Source organism: Haliotis rufescens, unplaced genomic scaffold, assembly GCF_023055435.1.
Source record: "Haliotis rufescens isolate VD_foot unplaced genomic scaffold, xgHalRufe1.0.p SCAF_7, whole genome shotgun sequence".
Lineage (NCBI taxonomy): Eukaryota > Metazoa > Mollusca > Gastropoda > Lepetellida > Haliotidae > Haliotis > Haliotis rufescens.
In genome coordinates, this window is record NW_025964361.1 from 27,021,716 (window position 1) to 27,040,957 (window position 19,242).

The 19,242-nt window shown below is 42.6% G+C and overlaps 1 protein-coding gene across 1 annotated transcript in view; it reads right to left on the reverse strand.

Moving 5' to 3' along the window:
* The window catches only part of LOC124137513, a 493,827-nt gene that overhangs the window by 471,949 nt on the left and 2,636 nt on the right, over window positions 1-19,242 (reverse strand). Inside the window, exons 2-8 of the mRNA XM_048387755.1 lie at window positions 16,108-16,203; window positions 15,242-15,355; window positions 7,847-7,957; window positions 7,520-7,630; window positions 5,532-6,803; window positions 1,792-1,887; window positions 913-1,026 (exon numbers count right to left, since the gene is read on the reverse strand). Of these exons, the coding sequence (XP_048243712.1) occupies window positions 913-1,026; window positions 1,792-1,887; window positions 5,532-6,803; window positions 7,520-7,630; window positions 7,847-7,957; window positions 15,242-15,355; window positions 16,108-16,203 (1,914 nt within the window). The remainder of the gene's footprint in view (window positions 1-912; window positions 1,027-1,791; window positions 1,888-5,531; window positions 6,804-7,519; window positions 7,631-7,846; window positions 7,958-15,241; window positions 15,356-16,107; window positions 16,204-19,242) is intronic.

The following is a 19,242-nucleotide window of genomic DNA, read 5'->3' on the forward strand; positions in this document are numbered from 1 at the left end:
ATTTGGTACGTTGACTATATCGACGAATAATAGTCAGACAATGTCGTGGAGTAAATAATAGTTTCAAAAGGGAATTCGTCGACATATATGAATATATATTGCTGAGCTGAGTACGCGCATCCTAGTTGCAAGAATAGGTTGGTTGCTGGTTGAATTCTGACCCATTGCTTTTATTGTAATGTGAACACCATCATCGCTATCATTGCCATTTTGCCAACCAAGGAACACAGGCGTGGCGGTGACACACATCATAAGGGGACCTTATCTATAAAGCAGCTGCACAGAATGCTATGACATGAAATGTCTGACGTCACTGCATTTTCATCTCGCTACATGATGTGACCGCCTCCGTGGTCTAGTGGCAACGCGTCCGCCCGGAGAGCGGAAGGTCCGGGGTTCGATCCCCGGCCCCAGTTAGAGCATTTTAAAAAGTAACATATCATGAATCACATAGAGCTTTATATATGCTTGTATGATAAAGTGTGCATTCGGTGTGGTAGTCGGCAAGAGCACCTACTGCAAAAGAATGTAGATTTATCCCCCCTTATTTGTCATTGGACAGTCAGATAAAATAATTATTAAATATAAATACTCGTCTTAGAAAAAGTTAAATTGAGACCAGCAGGCATCCTTAATTAATGACCTACATCATAGATACCGGACCCGTGAAGATCCGGGTAGAGTATAGGTCTTCAATGCTTGTCGCAAGAGACGTCTGACGGCATCGGGTAATCAGGCTCGCTGACTTGCTTGATGCATGTCATCGTATCCCAATTGCGTAGATCGATGCTCATGATGTCAATCACAGGATTGTCTGGTCCAGACTCGATTATTGACAGACCGCCGTCATATAGCTGGAATATTGCTGAGTGCGGCGTTATACAAAACAAATCATAGACACCAGCTACTTACCGGTCTCACAATGGGCTCCTCCCGTTCCATTGACACATCCACATTGGTAGAGGGTCTTCAGATCAGTACAGCCACTGGAGTACTGGCAGGGGTCCGCGGCGCAGCCGCCTGAAGCTTGAACAAACGAAAGCATTACACAAGTGAAGGAAAGCTTCACAGCATACAAAATCACGAAAAGGAAAATAATGGTGATATCAAGAGGACATAAGGGATATAGTTCGCTCAATTAACAATGACAAACACAATATGACATCACATCAAGAAGCACACACAACGATCTCTGGCATCCTGAACATATTACACAGCAGATGATGTAGTTTCATATGTGCGGCTCACATATTTGGTGTGGAGTTTCGTGAGTAATAATTATAAGTTAACAATAAATATCTATGAAAACGTGATTCGATCTAAAATTCAAAGGGAATCGTCTACAGTAGTGCCACCTTATGTTGTAAGAATATCTCCATATATTTGAAAAGGAAATGTACACAGCGTCAAGGTGCAAACACGTACTGTCACTTCATTGGTATTCAAAGTATGCATGACAAAAATGAGATAGTGATATTTAGAGGTGATATATTTCATCCAATTGACAATGACAAACAAATATGATATCACACTAAGAAGCACAAACCACGACCCCATTCACCATGAACACATTACACAGTACCTGACGTAGTATCACATGCGTGTCTCACATTGTGTGTTGGGTTAAGCAAGTAATAAATGATAGATAACTGCCAAGACATCTTAGCATAATCTGGCATTCAAAGGTTATTATCTTCTTGATAGTGATGTTAATTCACGATTTGTTGTGATAAAACCTGTAAATATTTGATCACGAAAAAATATATTCAGTGACAATGTGAATACACTTACTGTCACTACATTGGTATTCAAAGTATCCTTTAGAACACGAGCAAGGATACGGAGTCCCATCCGAACACACTGTCGAGGCGGGACACGTGGTTTTATCTGAAATAAATAAACCAAAAGGTGCAGAATAATCCTTTGTATTAGCTGTGTGAGGACTTTGAGAAATTTGAATGCAGAATTATGTTGACTTTGACTGTATCATTCGTTAAGCATTTAACAACATTAAACAGGATATGTAATAACATATATTATTACCCCAGCGGTAAGTCATATCGTTGCACATATTTCTGGTATTGGTACAGCGTGCACTATCAACAGGCTTTATTTACAAACGTGTGTAAGCCAGGGGCCTATATCACATAGTATTACAATATGTGCACATATCACATTTCAGTCATTCTACGCTTTTGACTGGCTGATCGTGATCCCTGAGCTTTAAGGAATTGCTTTCGCTACATGGACATTCATTTGTTCATATTTCGATCACACAAACACAGTTTTGTTGACACCAGATATGCAAGCAAACAAAGTAATTCAAACGGAATAATTTTCTATTTTCACTATCAAATGTTGAAGTATTTTAGAGTCAGTGAGTGGGATGGGTGTAACGCCACTTGGAACTATGTTCTTTAGAATAAAAAAAAAACACAATAGTAGAATTTAATTGAGTAGCATATTATTCTGATTGTCTTTTTCACTGAATGAACGTTTGCCAGTTTAGAATGGCCGAAGAATTTGGGATGAGGCTACACAGTAGGATTATTTGCCCCTGGTGTACAATACATTCACCCTGTGTACTCAAAAGAACCCACTCGCCGGTAGATGACTAGATGGTGGAAACAGGAATACGTTCATACACCCGACACACAAGTGTCAAAACGTGAGGTGTCACACTGGACAAGTGACTTAGTTCAAATGTGACTCTGTTCACCCAGCAGGGAATGGGTACCATATGAGCTGGATGTAAAAACCCTCTAGCGCCAGTAGGCAGCTTAGGTTGTATACTCCCAAGGGAGTTGAGAATGATAACTTGAATGAAAACGGATCCACTGGCCGAGGGACATATAAAACGACAGTACTAGTGCCTGGATAAGTGCAGTACATAAATTATAATATAAAGAAAATAGAACATAACGGACATTACTAATCACCAAGTTATTCCCTAAATTGTTCTGAAGATAACCAAAGAGCAAGACGTGCTGTTTTACGCTATCGTTTCTGATACTGCCGTACTGGGTCGGTGCCTATAACTGCGGCTTCAGGTTCCCTACAGATTTGCTTTGGTGGGCATGATCATTTATGAACACTAAACACATAGTCTGGGCAGCAAGTTACCTTTACACTAAACTACTGTACGTGTAATCCAGGATAAGTTGAACCAACTGACAAAACGCGTTTGAGACAAGTAGGCGGTGTACAGAATTTGGGCAAACATATTTAGTTTGTTACAGGTAGAGATGGTGTGCGCATGTAGTGCACGTGCAGGTCATGCCGATGAACTAGATTTGCTCCCGTGGACACACGTGTTGCTCATAAGATTATTCAGAGGTCGGTACAAGATACAAGAATTCTCTAAAAATTGTTTGATATAAAGAAGTTAATTACAAACAAATAAACATGTCAAAGCTATCATTAACCAGTTATATCAATAGAAATCTAGCTAGCAATATTACGTTTACAGTATGCTGAAACCCCAAAAACAATCACACAGGATTAATTCAGGAGTATGTCAACTATCACTATGTTAATGTCTCATCCTTAACAATCATTTGATGAATGACATGACAGTGTCACTATTCATTATTGCTTTCTGGGTAAACAGAAGTATTAAATTTTTACAGCAAAGGAATTCCCTTCATTGTCACGATACTTCTCAATTGTTATCTGTCCCGTGAAGATTCCGGGTAAGAGTGAGTGAGTGAGTTGAGTTTAACGCCGCTTTTAACATTATTCCAGTTATATCACGGCGTGTCTGCTTAATGTGGGAGGAAAGCCCGAAGTGATGCAGGTCTCAGACGTTTACCACTTTGGTGAAACCCACGAACACGGGTATGGTGCTGACAAACCTAGAAACATAATCGGGGCGAACCGGAATTCGAACCCACAATCATAGGTTTCTGGCGTGCCCAAGGGACGCAACTCTGCACAGCGAATCGCTGCGCCTTAGACGACTGGCCACCCGTGCCCCTCATTTCCCTGTTAGAATTGGTCTTCAGCAACCCATGCTTGTCGTAAGAGGCGACTAACGGGATCGGGTGGTCAGGCTCGCTGACACGCACATACGCACATACATACACAATCTTAACGTATATAGGCGCACTAACGCGACATTAAATCTCACGCCACCTCAGCTTACCGGAAAGGTTGGCAGCGTTAGACATTTTGAACGCCTTGGTTTCAACTCGAACTAAATAAAACGAAGGAACGAGCCATAGCAAACATCGTGTGAAACATCCAGTGAACTGTACGTGAAACATTTCCAACAGTGCACTTCGTCGTAGTGTTTCGGGCTTGAATCACGGTTTTGTCGTTAGTCTTGACAGTGTTGTCAGTTGATGCACTCGGTGACCTCTCAATGGAACGTTTCGTGTGTGTTTAGACAGACTAGAAGCTATAAGGCGAACTTAGCGTTTTCTCGATTATGATAATTGTTACTACACTGTTAAGACACGAGTTTGGCTTTAAAATTTGCAAACCACGTACAGTTTTCAAGGCCGTAGTTTACTTTGTTTGACGGGGGTGGGGGGTGTGGGTTGGGGGGGTAGGCAAATATTTGAACAAGTATCACTTGTCCCCAACTTGTATTTTCATGATTCAAATAAAACTTTTTCTATAAAAAATCCGGGGGGGGGGGGGGGGGGGGGGGGGGGCAGGGGGGCGCCATATGACATAACTGATATAACCGTTAGGGTAAGGTCAACAAGCGTTATAGCCTTGACCTTTTTAGATGCGATATACACGTTAATGAAACTGTTTGTTTTCGTTGTTCCCTTTTCAAATTAACTATGTTGTTGTAAATAGAATATTACACTTGCTTCATATAAAACGGATTTAATATCAATATAAACGTCGGGCAAATTGAACATTTTTTAACTCAGGGCATAGACCTGATATTAAATTAAAGCGTGTAAAGATGCAATAAAAACATAGAATTTAAAGAGGCTAGATCGGTAGCAAGGTATATGTCCCTCTACAATGTTAGCTTGAAATGAACATCCGAGTTCTACATGTTATGTCATAATCGCTTTAAAAACGATGTCAATGTGAACCTATTCTATATTTCAATCTGTCCAATGAAACCGATTGATCACACACTAGAGGTTTCTAAATTGGAATCCCCGTTACTTGTAATGTGACCCGAAGGCTATGGTCTAATTAAGACTTATCCACATTCACAAGCTATATTGAGTTCTTGCTTCAATGTTCATTATGACCCATGCTCATGATGTCAATCACTCGAACGCCTGGTTCAGACCCATGAAACCACAGACCCCAGTCATATAGTTTGAATATTGCTGAGTGCGACGTCAACAAACAAAACAACAAACAAACACTAACTCAAAACAAGCTTTGTGATGTATGGGTACGACAACTTATGATCCTAATGTGAAAACGTATATTTCTCAATACCCCCAAAGTTCAAGCAGTGTTTGCTGTTACTAGTTTTCAACGTTAACTGACAGGTTAAAATGGTAACTTGATAAAGGGCAGGTAGCTATTGTGAACGTTGATACTGTACTTACCAACATCATTTGTCAGATTCATTCCGGCTGGATGGGTATATACACACTGACTATCCACAAACGGAAACACGTACATCATAGCGCCAAATGGAACATCATCCACGTGGGTCAGGCGGTAGAATCCTGGTGATGTCAATTCCACTGATGCCTCAGAGAAACAGCTCCCTTTAATTACTTTGAATTGGGGAAATATATGTGGTCGTATTCCTAGAACCTTGTCAGTGGGAACAATGACTGTTATATACACCTTCTTCAGGTCAAATGTCGGATGAAGAACGGGTTTTCCAATGTTATAGGACCTGGAGTATAAACTTGTTGGTGGAACTATTGCGAGTGACGGGATGTCTATAGTCATCTGCACAACCAGGACAGGTTTATCGGCTTCAATGTACACTGGACCTGTGGTAGAGTCAACAGTTATGTCATGAGACTCCCGTGCACCCACGGAGAAAGATATACCACTGACGGACGGGGAGCGTACGGAGGTCGACGCTGTTGATCCAACAACTCTGTATATAGCACCACCAGTACTAGGTGGTGGTACTGGCAAGTAAAAGCTTCTTCCAAATGATTTCACAGGCAGCAACATTTCTTGCATGCCGTCTTTAACGTAAGGAGTAAACTTCATGTTATGCCCACTAATCACAGCCACGGGTTTGTCACTGGTGATCAGTGTTCCAGTAATGTCCTCTGCACAGTAGGCGCCAACTGTCTGATACTTGTTGAGTGTAAATGTTCTGTTCTCCCCATTGAAGAATGTCCCATTGCCACACCCACCTGCCATGAGGGGTCCTTGTATCTTAAGACTGGTGTTCACCTGGGTATTGTTCTCCGTAGCGATGATGAGGAAAGCAGTCTGTGTGGTCTTTGTGTAGGGAAGTTCAGGGACAGGAGCTCTGTGATTATCAATGTGTGTCACTACAATGTATTCCGTGGATAAAGTCTCAATCGGCAAAGCAAGATATCCTTCTCCTGCAGTAACAAGTACGTGATAACAGAACAAGGTTATTTCCTCAGTGGATGTAAAGTAGAATGACATGTCAGTCACCTGTAGGTTGGCTTGGTAATAAAAACTTTCATCAACTTTGTACTTGTAGTCGACCATGCCTTGGATGTGTAAATCTTCTGAAATACCGAATCCACTCTCAACGTGAACAGTGGCATTGAATTCAGACAGAATCACAAAGAACATGTTTGGAAAGCTTGAAGCTTGGTATGGTTGTTCAAAGAACGCTGCAACGAAGCGTCGTCCCTTTGGCATCGCTGAAGCACCTAAAGATAAACGAGAAAAAACGGTTAAATATTGGGAAATATTCTTGCAAGTGTCATGGTTGGAGCAACGAAAACAGAACGTAAACATTTGATACATAGGTGGGTTTGGGGGTGAGTTGGTTAAGTGATTGGATGGTTAGCGGGCGGACGAGCCAGATGTTATCGAATTCTGATAGGAACAGCTGGGTTAGCTAAATGCAAGATGAACCGGTCGACAACCTATTTATTTATCATGAATAATATTATACACAGTGACTTCATAAATATGTAAACGTTGTCCAAAGGGTGTATTCGTTTGCTTATAGAAATGAACAAAAACACATTCACTGGCAGTCATCCGAATGCAGAAAAGCAACCATATGATATACAACGATAACACGTGAAGGCCGCGTCATACCAAAAGATAAAGTATAATTTTGCACGGAACTTGTGTACGGCGGTTTTACGGATGTGAAACAAAGTCCGACCGGCTCAGAGTAAGTATAGTGTGTCCTAGTATAACACGACGTGAAACCCCATATCACCTCACCCTATCTTATTTCGTGAATAAAATCCATTATTATGTATTTGGTGATGAAATACTCGTGCTGTGCTACTCGTGAACTCTAGTGTCCTCGGTCGCAGATAGTCGTAATCGCCTGGAAGCATGGTGTCCGAACTGATGGGGTTATAATACTGAAAATAAAACCTGTGTGAGACAGGGAAGGCCTTCTCACCTGTGCTGCAGTTCCTGTCTGTATACCCGGGTTCACAGTCACAGGTGTAGTTGTTGACGTGGTCGACACATGTACCGTGCACACATGGGTTTGTTGCACACTCGTCAATATCTACAAACAGTTACATAAAGAATTAACCAAAACGGCCCAAATACATAATTATCTGAACAAACGAATAATAGTTAATGAATACATTTCCTTGTATATGTTCGTTCGCAGATAGTCTTAATCGCCTGGAAAGCATGGTGTCCGACCTAATTGGGTCCGGGCTAATGAGGTTATAATACTGAAAATAAAACCTGTGTGAGACAGGGAAGGCCTTCTCACCTGTGCTGCAGTTCCTGTCTGTATACCCAGGTTCACAGTCACAGGTGTAGTTATTGACGTGGTCGACACATGTACCGTGCACACATGGGTTTGTTGCACACTCGTCAATATCTACAAACAGTTACATAAAGAATTAACCAAAACGGCCCAAATACATAATTATCTGAACAAACGAATAATAGTTAATGAATACATTTCCTTGTATATGTTCGGTCGCAGATAGTCTTAATCGCCTGGAAAGCATGGTGTCCGACCTAATTGGGTCCGGGCTAATGAGGTTATAATACTGAAAATAAAACCTGTGTGAGACAGGGAAGGCCTTCTCACCTGTGCTGCAGTTCCTGTCTGTATACCCAGGTTCACAGTCACAGGTGTAGTTATTGACGTGGTCGACACATGTACCGTGCACACATGGGTTTGTTGCACACTCGTCAAATATGTACAAACATTTACATGAAGAATTAACAAGAACTAATTATGCTTGTTTGATTATGAATGTGTCATGTGTTATGTGCTTTCACGGTCGTAATGATATCTTTATATATCTCAGCTAATATTATAATTATTGCCACAATCGACGATGTGGCTAAGAACTAAACATAAAATCCAATAGCCTTTTTTCTGTCCAAATAATAAGCACCGAAATACAGGACGTTTGTACATTGAGATTGGATTTAGATATATATTATATTTTCAATACATAAACTATATTTTGTATTTGATACTGCCATTGAATAGTGTACGACCACTCTATTATTGTACTGCCATTGTAATTGCTGTGTAGTAGTTTGTATTGATTGGTAAACCTAGTTAATTTTGTAATGCAATTGTTGATTGGCTACCATGTTTTGGTTGTTTGTTGGTTTCACACTAAATATTTTACGTATAGATTTCTGGGCAAACATACAGTTAGGGTGAATTAAGGAGATAAACGGCACCAAACGAAAGCAAACCTTCTTATTGAAAAAAAGGCATTCTTTCGCGTTCCAAAATCTAATTCGTGTGATTCGTGTGATCAATACTTGTACATTTCTTCCACATTGTATTTGTGGTCATACACTGTATATATTACGCCTGTATATTTGTCTGCTTGACATGGTAATAGAATGCAAATAATTAAAGCTTATTCGATGTCTTTTGTGCTCCTGATACTCATCTGTGGTGAAAACGATTATCTTTAACTATTGAAATTATGTGAAATTATTAAAAGGTGACAGTTAAATAATTTGTATGACATATTTTCATAGTTATACTGAACAATGATTGTCAAATGTATTTTGAATGAGATATTTGGATAAATAAGTACCTTATTCAATACAACCCCTAGTAATTCGTTCAAACACATAACAAGAGCACGTTGGTTAAGATTTAGAATAATCTAATTTCATTTTCAAAGATTTTGGATTTAAACCATTGATTAGGGCATTTATCCAAGCGAAAATAAACATCTTAAGTCTTTGATAACCATATAAAAGTTGGAAGAAGATGAAGGCATGATGTGTTTTATGGATAACATCCTCTTTGTTGTTTGTATCGACATTTGAGGGGCAAGATGATGCTGAAAGGTCGTAACAGTGGAACCCCGTCATTCCAGATACATACATCTCCCGACCAACAAAGAATGCTTCCCTTAAACAGATTAAGTCGCTCCAAACATTGATCGCCGGAGAATCATGGGTTCTGGAGTAATTTGGAAGGAACAAATTGGGTACGAACAAATAGTGTCCGAATTAATGGTGTACGGACTAATCGGGCCCGGACTATCGGGCTCGGGCTATCGGGGTTTGAACTAATGGGGTAGGGACTTATTGTGTCCGTAATAATCGGGCTCGGGCTATCGGGGTTTGAACTAATGGGGTAGGGACTTATTGTGTCCGTAATAATCGGGCTCGGGCTATCGGGGTTTGAACTAATGGGGTAGGGACTTATTGTGTCCGCACTAATCGAGCTCGGGCTATCGGGGTTTGAACTAATGGGGTAGGGACTTATTGTGTCCGCACTAATCGGGCTCGGGCTATCGGGGTTTGAACTAATGGGGTAGGGACTTATTGTGTCCGCACTAATCGAGCTCGGGCTATCGGGGTTTGAACTAATGGGGTAGGGACTTATTGTGTCCGCACTAATCGGACTCGGGCTATCGGGGTTTGAACTAATGGGGTAGGGACTTATTGTGTCCGCACTAATCGGGCCCGGGCTATCAGGGTTTGAACTAATGGGGTAGGGACTTTTTGTGTCCGCACTAATCGGGCACGGGCTATCGGGGTTTGAACTAATGGGGTAGGGACTTATTGTGTCCGTAATAATCAGGCTCGGGCTATCGGGGTTTGAACTAATGGGGTAGGGACTTATTGTGTCCGCACTAATCGGGCTCGGGCTATCGGGGTTTGAACTAATGGGGTAGGGACTTATTGTGTCCGCACTAATCGGGCCCGGGCTATCAGGGTTTGAACTAATGGGGTAGGGACTTTTTGTGTCCGCACTAATCGGGCACGGGCTATCGGGGTTTGAACTAATGGGGTAGGGACTTATTGTGTCCGTAATAATCGGGCTCGGGCTATCGGGGTTTGAACTAATGGGGTAGGGACTTATTGTGTCCGCACTAATCGGGCTCGGGCTATCGGGGTTTGAACGAATGGGGTAGGGACTTATTGTGTCCGCACTAATCGGGCTCGGGCTATCGGGGTTTGAACTAATGGGGTAGGGACTTATTGTGTCCGTAATAATCGGGCTCGGGCTATCGGGGTTTGAACTAATGGGGTAGGGACTTATTGTGTCCGCACTAATCGGGCTCGGGCTATCGGGGTTTGAACTAATGGGGTAGGGACTTATTGTGTCCGCACTAATCGAGCTCGGGCTATCGGGGTTTGAACTAATGGGGTAGGGACTTATTGTGTCCGCACTAATCGGGCCCGGGCTATCGGGGTTTGAACTAATGGGGTAGGGACTTATTGTGTCCGTAATAATCGGGCCCTGGCTATCGGGGTTTGAACTAATGGGGTAGGGACTTATTGTGTCCGCACTAATCGGCCCCGGACTATCGGGGTTTGAACAAATGGGGTAGGGACTTATTGTGTCCGTAATAATCGGGCCCGGACTATCGGGGTTTGAACTAATGGGGTAGGGACTTATTGTGTCCGCACTAATCGGGCTCGGGCTATCGGGGTTTGAACTAATGGGGTAGGGACTTATTGTGTCCGCACTAATCGAGCTCGGGCTATCGGGGTTTGAACTAATGGGGTAGGGACTTATTGTGTCCGCACTAATCGGACCCGGGCTATCAGGGTTTGAACTAATGGGGTAGGGACTTTTTGTGTCCGCACTAATCGGGCCCGGGCTATCGGGGTTTGAACTAATGGGGTAGGGACTTATTGTGTCCGCACTAATCGGGCCCGGGCTATCGGGGTTTGAACAAATGGGGTAGGGACTTATTGTGTCCGCACTTATCGGGCCCTGGCTATCGGGGTTTGAACTAATGGGGTAGGGACTTATTGTGTCCTCACTAATCGGCCCCGGACTATCGGGGTTTGAACAAATGGGGTAGGGACTTATTGTGTCCGGACTAATCGGGCCCGGACTATCGGGGTTTGAACTAATGGGGTAGGGACTTATTGTGTCCGCACTAATCGGGCTCGGGCTATCGGGGTTTGAACTAATCGGGTAGGGACTTATTGTGTCCGCACTAATCGGGCCCGGGCTATCGGGGTTTGAACTAATGGGGTAGGGACTTATTGTGTCCGCACTAATCAGGCCCTGGCTATCGGGGTTTGAGCTAATGGGGTAGGGACTTATTGTGTCCGCACTAATCGGGCCCTGACTATCGGGGTTTGAACTAATGGGGTAGGGACTTATTGTGTCCGCACTAATGGTGTACGGACTAATCGGGCCCACCTATGCTGGATAACGCTCTGGCGATATTTTCGGAGTTGGTAATTTCAATGTTTACGTCTCAATCATGACATTAATATTTACGATCAAATCTGTCTTTCCATATCTTTGATTTAAATATGTTTAAATTTGTTAATCATCACCAGAAAGAGAATGGCAATCTACACAGTCGTTTCGTCTCAAGCCCCAAGTTATTACGCCATTACAAAGAGTCGGTAAAAACAATCGGCAATACTTGACAAACCCACTTTCTTTGCAGACTAAATAAAAATTGTCTTGCCCGAATAACTTCACATTTGACATGGGCGGCCTGATACTGAAACATTCACGTGTATTTGACATGAATGCATAATCCGAATTGGCCGTTTGTTGCTAAAGTTCATGACAGGAAAAGGCCGAGAAGGGGTAACCACTTTACTAATCTCACCATATTTCTCAATCCGTAGCACAGTATAATACATGTATATGAATGGTGGGGTTTCAGGGTAGCAGGCTCGATATCTGTAGATTTTATTCGAAACCAAACAGATGCTATGTCTTGTCAGTGGGAACAACTGCAAACTATTCATGTCTGGCAAAATGAAAAGGATGTTTTAAAGTAACTTGTAAACCTGACTACATCTGAGATAAGGCATATGTATTGTACCATCCCTTTGTTTATTATATTTTCTATTTTGTCAAAATATTTATTTAAGACGCCGGTCAATCTGACCCTTTATAACTTAAACAACCACGCATTCATGTCACGACAAATCCACACCCACTTCATCACACATCAACACACCAACGTCACGACACGCCAACATCACCATGTCACGACAGACCCTAACACCCACGTCACGACACGCCCACACACCCACGTCACGGCACACTCGCACACTCACGTCATCAGAAAAACACATTCCCACGTCATGATACATCAACATACCCATGTCACGACACATCCACACATCAACGTCACGACAGATTCACACACCCACGTCAGGAGAGACCCTAACACCCACGTCACGACACGCCCACATCACCATGTCATGATGGACCCAAACACCCAAGTCACGACACGCCCACACACCCATGTCACGACACATCCACAGATCCACGTCACGACAGACCCTAGCACCCACGTCACGACACGCCCACATCACCATGTCATGATGGACCCAAACACCCACGTCACGACACGCCAACACACCAATGTCACGACATATCCACACACCAACGTCACGACACATTCACACACCAACGTCACGACACGCCCACACGACCATGTCACGACAGACCCCAACACCCAAGTCACGACAGACCCAAACACCCAAGTCATGACACGCCCACACGCCCATGTCACGACACATCCACGTCACGACACGCCCTCACACCCATGTCACGACACATCCACACACCCACGTCACGACACACCCACACACACACACATGATTCGACAGACCCAAACACCCACGACACGACACGCTCACACACCCACACATCCACGTCACGACACACCCACGTCAAGACACACCCAAACAGAGTTTTAAGATAAACCACGGCCTGTGTATGAAACAACCTCAGAGGCTATTTAACGTGTTTTATTAGAGGACAATCAAAGTATGTGGTCGTTCGCTGTAAACACGTTTGTTGTGATAACAATTCGTCAGTTTGACTGGCTGTCGAATGCACAGCCATCAATGAATATAGCCAATAACATTCAACAAGCCTTTCTTCTTCTCCGGACAGCACAAGAACTAGGCAACAGCATTAATATATAATAATATATAATATTTATTTTATAACCTCGAAGCAACCTCAGGGAGTATGGTTCATAGACTACGTATGACTTCATGGACTGACAACGCCGCTTATTCAGCGCAATTCATGGACACCATCTTGAATTACGAACAATTTATCAATAGTAACTCAATCAACTTTAAGTGATGAAAATTGTAATTATCAAAACTGTGTTAAGAAGAATTCTTTTGTTCTGAATATTGAATGAATTACAAGGCAGCCTATACCTTTGTATAGTCTCCCTGGTAAAACCGAACATTTGACTTAGTTTACACATCCGAGGTAGGCATTGGTAAATCCATACATATTTGGATTTGTTTCGACTCTTCAGACCTTCTTGAGGGTTCACGGGTGGCCCGGTCGTTTAAGGCGCCGCGATTCGCCTTGCAGAGTTGCGTCCCTTGGGCACACCAGAAACCTATGATTGTTGGTTCGAATCCCGGTTCCCCCCGATTATGTTTCTAGGTTTGTCAGCACCATACCCGTGCTCTTGGGTTTCATCTGAAGTGGTAAACGTCTTAGACCTCACTTAGGGCTTTCCCCCCCCCCTATTAAGCTGACACGCCGTGATATAAATGGAATACTGTTAAACGCAGCGTTAAACCCAACTCACTCACTCATTTCGACCTTCTTGTGCCACATACACACCCTCTACATCCGGTGTCGGCAGCAACATCTCGATCTGTGTCCTTATAAGGAAACTTATTGTTTAATGATAACAGACTATATTGTATTTGATCTTTATCACACGTTTCTTGGCACCGTAAGTGAAGGGGTTTGTTCACCTACTTTCAATGTGGTAGGACACTGATTTAATACGTTGACTATATCGACGAATAATAGTCAGACAATGTCGTGGAGTAAATAATAGTTTCAAAATGGAATATTTCGGCACATATGAATACATATTGCTTAGCTGAGTACGCGCATCCTAGTTGCAAGAATAGGTTGGTTGCTGGTTGAATTCTAACCCATTGCTTTTATTGTAATGTGAACACCATCATCGCTATCATTGCCATTTTGCCAACACACGGAACACAGGCGTGGCGGTGACACACATAATAAGGGGACCTTATCAATAATGCAGCTGCACAGGATGCTATGACATGAAATGTCTGACGTCACTGCATTTTCATCTCGCTACATGATATGACCGCCTCCGTGGTCTAGTGGCAAAGCGTCCTCCCGGAGAGCGGGAGGTCCGGGGTTCGATCCCCGGCCCCAGTTAGAGCATTTTAAAAAGTAACATATCATGAATCATATAGAGCCTTATATATGCTTGTATGATAAAATGTGCATACGGAGTGGTAGTCGGCAAGAGCACCTACTGCAAAAGATTGTAGATTTATCCCCCTCATTTGTCATTAGACAGTCAGATAAAATAATTATTAAATATAAATACTCGTCTTAGAAAAAGTTAAATAGAGACCAGCAGGCATCCTTAATTAATGACCTACATCATAGATACCGGACCCGTGAAGATCCGGGTAGAGAATAGGTCTTCAGGAACCAATGCTTGTCGTAAGAGACGACTGACGGCATCGTAAATCAGGCTCGCTGACTTGCTTGATGCATGTCATCGTATCCCAATTGCGTAGATCGATGCTCATGATGTCAATCACAGGATTGTCTGGTCCAAACTCGATTATTGACAGACCGCCGTCATATAGCTGGAATATTGCTGAGTGCGGCGTTATACAAAACAAATCATAGACACCAGCTACTTACCGGTCTCACAATGGGCTCCTCCCGTTCCATTGACACATCCACATTGGTAGAGGGTCTTCAGATCAGTACAGCCAATGGAGTACTGGCATGGGTCCGGGGCGCAGCCGCCTGAAGCTTGAACAAAGGAAAGCATTACACAAGTGAAGGAAAGCATACAAAATCACGAAAAGGAAAATAATGGTGATATCAAGAGGACATAAGGGATATAGTTCGCTCAATTAACAATGACAAACACAATATGACATCACATCAAGAAGCACAAACAACGATCTCTGGCATCTTGAACACATTACACAGCAGATGATGTAGTTTCATATGTGCGGCTCACATATTTGGTGTGGAGTTTCGTGAGTAATAATTATAAGTTAACATATCTATGAAAACGTGATTCGATCTAAAATTCAAAGGGAATCGTCTACAGTAGTGCCACCTTATGTTGTAAGAATATCTCCATATATTTGAAAAGGAAATGTACACAGCGTCAAGGTGCAAACACGTACTGTCACTTCATTGGTATTCAAAGTATGCATGACGAAAATGAGAAAGTGATATTTAGAGGTGATATATTTCATCCAATTGACAATGACAAACAAATATGATATCACACTAAGAAGCACAAACCACGACCCCATTCACCATGAACACATTACACAGTACCTGACGTAGTATCACATGCGTGTCTCACATTGTGTGTTGAGTTCAGCAAGAAATAATTGATAAGTGACTGTCAAGACGTTTTAGTTTAATCTGGCATTCAAAGGTTATTGTCTTCTTGATAGTGATGTTAATTCACAATTTGTTGTGATAAAACCTGTAAATATTGGATCACGAAAAAATATATTCAGCGACAATGTGAATACACTTACTGTCACTACATTGGTATTCAAAGTATCCTTTAGAACACGAGCAAGGATACGGAGTCCCATCCGAACACACTGTCGAGGCGGGACACGCCGTTTTATCTGAAATAAATAAACCAAAGGGTGCAGAATAATCCTTTGTATTAGCTGTGTAATATTAGAACTTTGAATGCAGAATTATGTCGACTTTGACTGTATCATTCGTTAAGGGTTTAACAACATTAAGCAGGATATGTAATAACATAAATAATTATTATTATCCAAGGGGTAAGTCATGTCGTTGCACATATTTCTGATATTTGCCCAGTGTGCACTATCAATCGGCTTTATTTACAAACGTGTGTAAGCCAGCGGCCTATATCACATAGTATTACAATATGTTCACATATCACATTTCAGTCATTCTACGCTTTTGACTGGCTGATCGTGATCCCTGAGCTTTAAGGAATTGCTTTCGCTACATGGACATTCATTTGTTCATATTTCGATCACACGAACACTGTTTTGTTGACGCCAGACATGCAACCAAACAAAGTAATTCAAACTGAATAATTTTCACAATAACATGTTGAAGTATTTTAGACTCAGTGAGTGAGATGGGTGTTACCCTTTAGAAGAAAATCAATAATATTATCTTATTGAGTAGCATATTCTTCTGATTGTCTATTTCACTGAATGAACGTTTGCCAGTTTAGAATGGCCGAAGAATTTGGGATGAGGCTACACAGTAGGATTATTGGCCCCTGGTGTACAGTACATTTGCCCTGTGCATCAAAAGAACCACCTTGCCGGTAGATGACCAGATGGTGGAAACACGAATACGTTCATACACCCGACACACAAGTGTCAAAACGTGAGGTGTCACCCTGGACAAGTGACTTAGTTCAAATGTGCCTCTGTTCACCCAGCAGGGAATGGGTACCATATGAGCTGTATGTAAAAACCCTCTAGCGCCAGTAGGCAGCTTAGGTTGTATACTCGCAAGGGAGTTGAGAAAGATAACTTGAATGAAAACGGATCCACTGGCCGAGGGACATATAAAACGACAGTACTAGTGCCTGGATAAGTGCAGTACAGAAATTATAATATTAAAAATATAGAACATAACTGTCATTACTAATCACTAAGTTATTCCCTAAATTGTTCTGCAGAGAACCAAAGAGCAACACGTGCTGTTTTACGCTATCGTTTCTGATACTGCCGTACTGGGTCGGTCGCCTATAACTGCGGCTTCAGGTTCCCTACAGATTTGCTTTGGTGGGCATGATCATTTATGAACACTAAACACATAGTCTGGGCAGCAAGTTACCTTTACACTAAACTACTGGTATCTAGGATAACTTGAACCAACTCACAAAACGCGTTTGAGACAAGTAGGCGGTGTACAGAATTTGGGCAAACATATTCAGTTTGTTACAGGTAGAGATGGTGTGCGCATGTAGTGCACGTGCAGGTCATGACGCTGAAGTACGCTCCCGTGGCACACGTGTTGCTCATAAGATTACTAAGAGGTCGGTGTGACAAGTCGATACAAGAATTCTCTAAAAATTGTTTGATATAAAGAAGTTAATTACAAACAAATAAACATGTCAAAGCTATCATTAACCAGTTATATCAATAGAAATCTAGCTAGCAATATTACGTTTACAGTATGCTGAAACCCCCAAAACAATCACACAGGATTAATTCAGGAGTATGTCAACTATCACTATGTTAATGTCTCATCCTTAACAATCATTTGATGAATGACATGACACTATTCATTATTGCTTTCTGGGGTAAACAGAAGTATTCAATTTTTACAGCAAAGGAATTCCCTTCATTGTCACGATACTTCTCAATTGTTATCTGTCCCGTGAAGATTCCGGGTTAGAGTGAGTGAGTGAGTTGAGTTTAACATTATTCCAGTTATATCACGGCGTGTCAGCTTAATGTGGGAGGAAAGCCCGAAGTGATGCAGGTCTCAGACGTTTACCACTTTGGTGAAACCCACGAACACGGGTTTGGTGCTGACAAACCTAGAAACATAATCGGGCGAACCGGAATTCGAACCCACAATCATAAGTTTCTGGCGTGCCCAAGGGACGCAACTCTGCACAGCGAATCGCGGCGCCTTAGACGACTGGGCCACCCATGCCCCCCATTTCCCTGTTAGAATTGGTCTTCAGCAACCCATGTTTGTCGTAAGAGGCGACTAACGGGATCGGGTGGTCAGGTTCGCTGACTTGGTTGATGCATTTCATCGTATCCCAATAAATCGCTGCTCATGATGTGAACCACTGGATTGTCTTGTCCAGACTCGATTATTGCCCTTATATAGCTGGAATATTGCTGAGTGCGGCGTTAAACAGGAAACAAACAAACGTTATCTACGCAAATTTGCTGTCACCGTTTGCATCGTCATCGGGTACCTCACATCAGCACGTACTATTATGCGCTATTGAACTTGCCACTAGACCTCGATGTTATTTGAGACAGTACACACACATATCCACCGTACTACTTGACGCGGACCACCCGCTTCCCCTTTCTTCACAATAGTTAGCGCCGGTTGGCGGACCTCATACATACACATGCGGGGTTAATTTCCAGGTCACAACTCAACTTATCCTGGCTTACCAGTACATCGCCCGGTCCATGGTACATATTAGTTTTCAACTAGCATCATCGCCAGCCATGCAGAAGGAAAGACAGTGGCGGCCTCCGTGGTGTAGTGGACAGAGAGTCTGCGCGGAGGTCGGTGGTAAATACTCGGCCGTGCCATATCAAAATGAGTTGAATAATGGTATATGTATCCCTGCCTCGCGCTAACACAAGGATAGGTCAGCTCGGAATCAGTATACTGTCTGAGTTAGGTATCCATGTTAAACTGTGGCATTGTATCTCAGTGGGTAAGCATTATAAAACTGACATTAGTCTCGACTAATGCAAGATGCCACGCACATACGCACATACATGCACAATCTTAACGTATATAGGCGCACTAACGCGACATTAAATCTCACGCCACCTCAGCTTACCGGAAAGGTTGGCAGCGTTAGACATTTTGAACGCCTTGGTTTCAACTCGAACTAAATAAAACGAAGGAACGAGCCATAGGAAACATCCAGTGAAACATCCAGTGAAACATCTACTGAAACA